Here is a 2,500-nt window from a genome sequence, read left to right on the forward strand (position 1 = left end):
AACCAGTTCTTGGAAAAAAACAAAGATTTAAAAGGACCTATGAAATGTAAAGAGCAATAATGGGATATGTACTGGAATTTCAGTTTGAAGCTGAGGTATTGCAGTCTCTCTCACAACATATAGAATGGTTGTCCAAGGTTGTTTTCAACAGTCATTAATGATTCATATGTAATAGAATGATATTCAAACATTACTTCATACAAGAGAAGTTAGATTAAATACTTTCTAAAGTGATCAAACTTTCATCTTCATGTTAACTACAGTACTATAATCCAAACTATCACTGCCATCTACTATAGTGTTAACTTTCTACTTTGTTACACTAGATAGCTAATATACTGATGTTTGGGACTGGAACTGTAAGACAACATAACTTGCTCTGTCTCATCCTGCTTATCCTATTTTCTAATGGGCAAATGGTTTTCTCATACACTTCTACACTGTCAAGGCTAATCATGGTCAAACATAAAATTTGCACTATTGTAAGTTGTTTATTCTTTGTCTTAAAATACTGTGCCTTGAATACATGTCAACTGCAATATTCATATATACTTTTCAGAAACTTTTCTTGTATAAAGAATTTCCAAAAACTTGTAAGAATGCCTCTTTCCACTGTTTCATTTCATCATTACACATTTCAAAGGCTGCATAATAAAATACAATAGTAACATGCATAGCAAACTATATGGGAACCCCTAAAACTACATCCACATAAGTGACATATGTAGCAAACATACTGATGCCTGACCATTTTAATTTAACTAAGTAAGGAACCTAACAAAGTTTGACCATGCTTAGCTTTTCTAGACTGAAGGATGTGTGACATAGCTGGCAACACCAGGTAGCTGCTCAAACTCCTCCTCTTCCTCCTATTGCCTATAGTCACCTTCACTCCTCTTTATCCCCAAAGTCCTCATCCTCCTCAAAGGCCATTTCATTTTGAATGTCCTCCATCAAACGCCCCTCCCCATTTAGAGTTGTAGTCTCAACCTCCTCCTCTGGAATTGGTGATGGAGGCTGTGGGGATGCTGGTGGGGAATTAGCAGGCAGGACGAAGCTAAGGCTAGCGCCTTCTGAGGTCTTCCTCGTGATTCTGCGCACTTTGACACCAACACGGACTGCCAGTGCACATAAAAGAAGAAAGGAATAGATAGAGAAGAAAAATTACTGATGCTTCCCAAGTTATATTAAAAAGTAAAATAAAAGAAAAAGAAAAGAAAAAAGAACCTATTCTACTCAACACCAACGACAACCCATTGGTTATTCCCACACGTTAGAAGAAATAGTGCTGCTGCCCAAAAAGAATAGGAAAGCAACATCCAAATTCATAAACTACAAAATAAAGCAATACTTTTAGTTAGATTTATATTAAATATAATAGTAATATAAGCCAAACAGGCTTATATTATATGCTCTAGTTGTTTCTTCACTTGCAGGCTTCACTATACCTTGTAAATACTACCATAACATCCTAAAGATCTTGTCCATTAGTGTTGTAGAATAGATTCTTATTTGTCTTTAGCTCCTCTTCGGCATACCATTTCGAGGCCTTTTCTTAGAAGAGCCATGGCTCTATTTTGTTTGCGGGGTTTTCCCCCTATGCGGACTGGAAATATGGAAAAATATGGGCAGTTCAGCAGAAGTTTCACTGTGTACTGGACCTGTGCTTTCATGGAAGGGACATTACAGAGAGGAAAATCAGGATCAAATACACACTTGACCAATACACTGCTGTAATTTAATTGCAGCAATAAGGACAGGTCAATACACAACTCCCTGGGTTGTTTGATGCAGGCCCAATCACAAGGAACCAGAAGAATAAATAAGTGCAAGGTTTAAGGTTCACCAAAAGTTGGTCAGAAAATCTTTGAAACCACTGAAAGAGAATGTAGGCATAATTCAGTATCAGAAATGCACTACCACAATAACACAAAGTGGAGGAACATAATGGAAGCCAAAGACAGTGCTTATTGTAAACCAACAAATGCAATCAAGTACAAGAGTGTGAAGCACTTTTTTTGTCCTTCTAAAAACACTGTCTAATGTTTCCACTGACAAGGAAACACCGTACAATCACTAATAATAAAAGCAGAAAAGCTGCAGCAATGGCACATACTGCAAACAAAGTCTTTCCCACAAAAATGCAAACAAACAAACAAACTCATAAAACCAATGCAAAGGGTTGACTTGCAAAAAACAAAACAAAAAACAAAAAAAAAAAAAAAAAAAAAAAAAACAAGTAAACCGTCCGGCTAGCATTCATCACCCCCACTTGGATCACCAACCTTACATGGAAGGAGGGAAGAAGAGAAGTCTACGCTACTCTATTATACATACAGACTGCTCTCAGCTGAAAAAAAAAAGACCACAACAAGCAATGGGCCCTTGAACTCACTGCTCTTCTCCCCATTTCCTTTCTGTAAGCCTTCTAATATTCCTGTGCATGACAGCAGGCAATTCTGTATAACAGCTATGACAGTAATCGGATGCCCAACATAAT

General features: G+C 37.2%; 1 protein-coding gene across 2 annotated transcripts in view; it reads right to left on the reverse strand.

Moving 5' to 3' along the window:
• LOC119595654 (tropomodulin-1-like) overlaps nucleotides 1–2,500 on the reverse strand; it is a gene marked incomplete at its 5' end in the record, with an annotated part of 7,289 nt that overhangs the window by 281 nt on the left and 4,508 nt on the right. Inside the window, 1 exon segment of one of the 2 annotated variants that reach the window (XM_037944760.1) lies at nucleotides 1–1,118. This exon segment is cut by the window's left edge and continues 281 nt beyond it. In XM_037944760.1, coding sequence (XP_037800688.1) covers nucleotides 889–1,118 — 230 coding nt within the window. 2 annotated transcript variants of the gene reach the window in all.

Source organism: Penaeus monodon, chromosome 36 (genome assembly GCF_015228065.2).
Source record: "Penaeus monodon isolate SGIC_2016 chromosome 36, NSTDA_Pmon_1, whole genome shotgun sequence".
NCBI lineage: Eukaryota > Metazoa > Arthropoda > Malacostraca > Decapoda > Penaeidae > Penaeus > Penaeus monodon.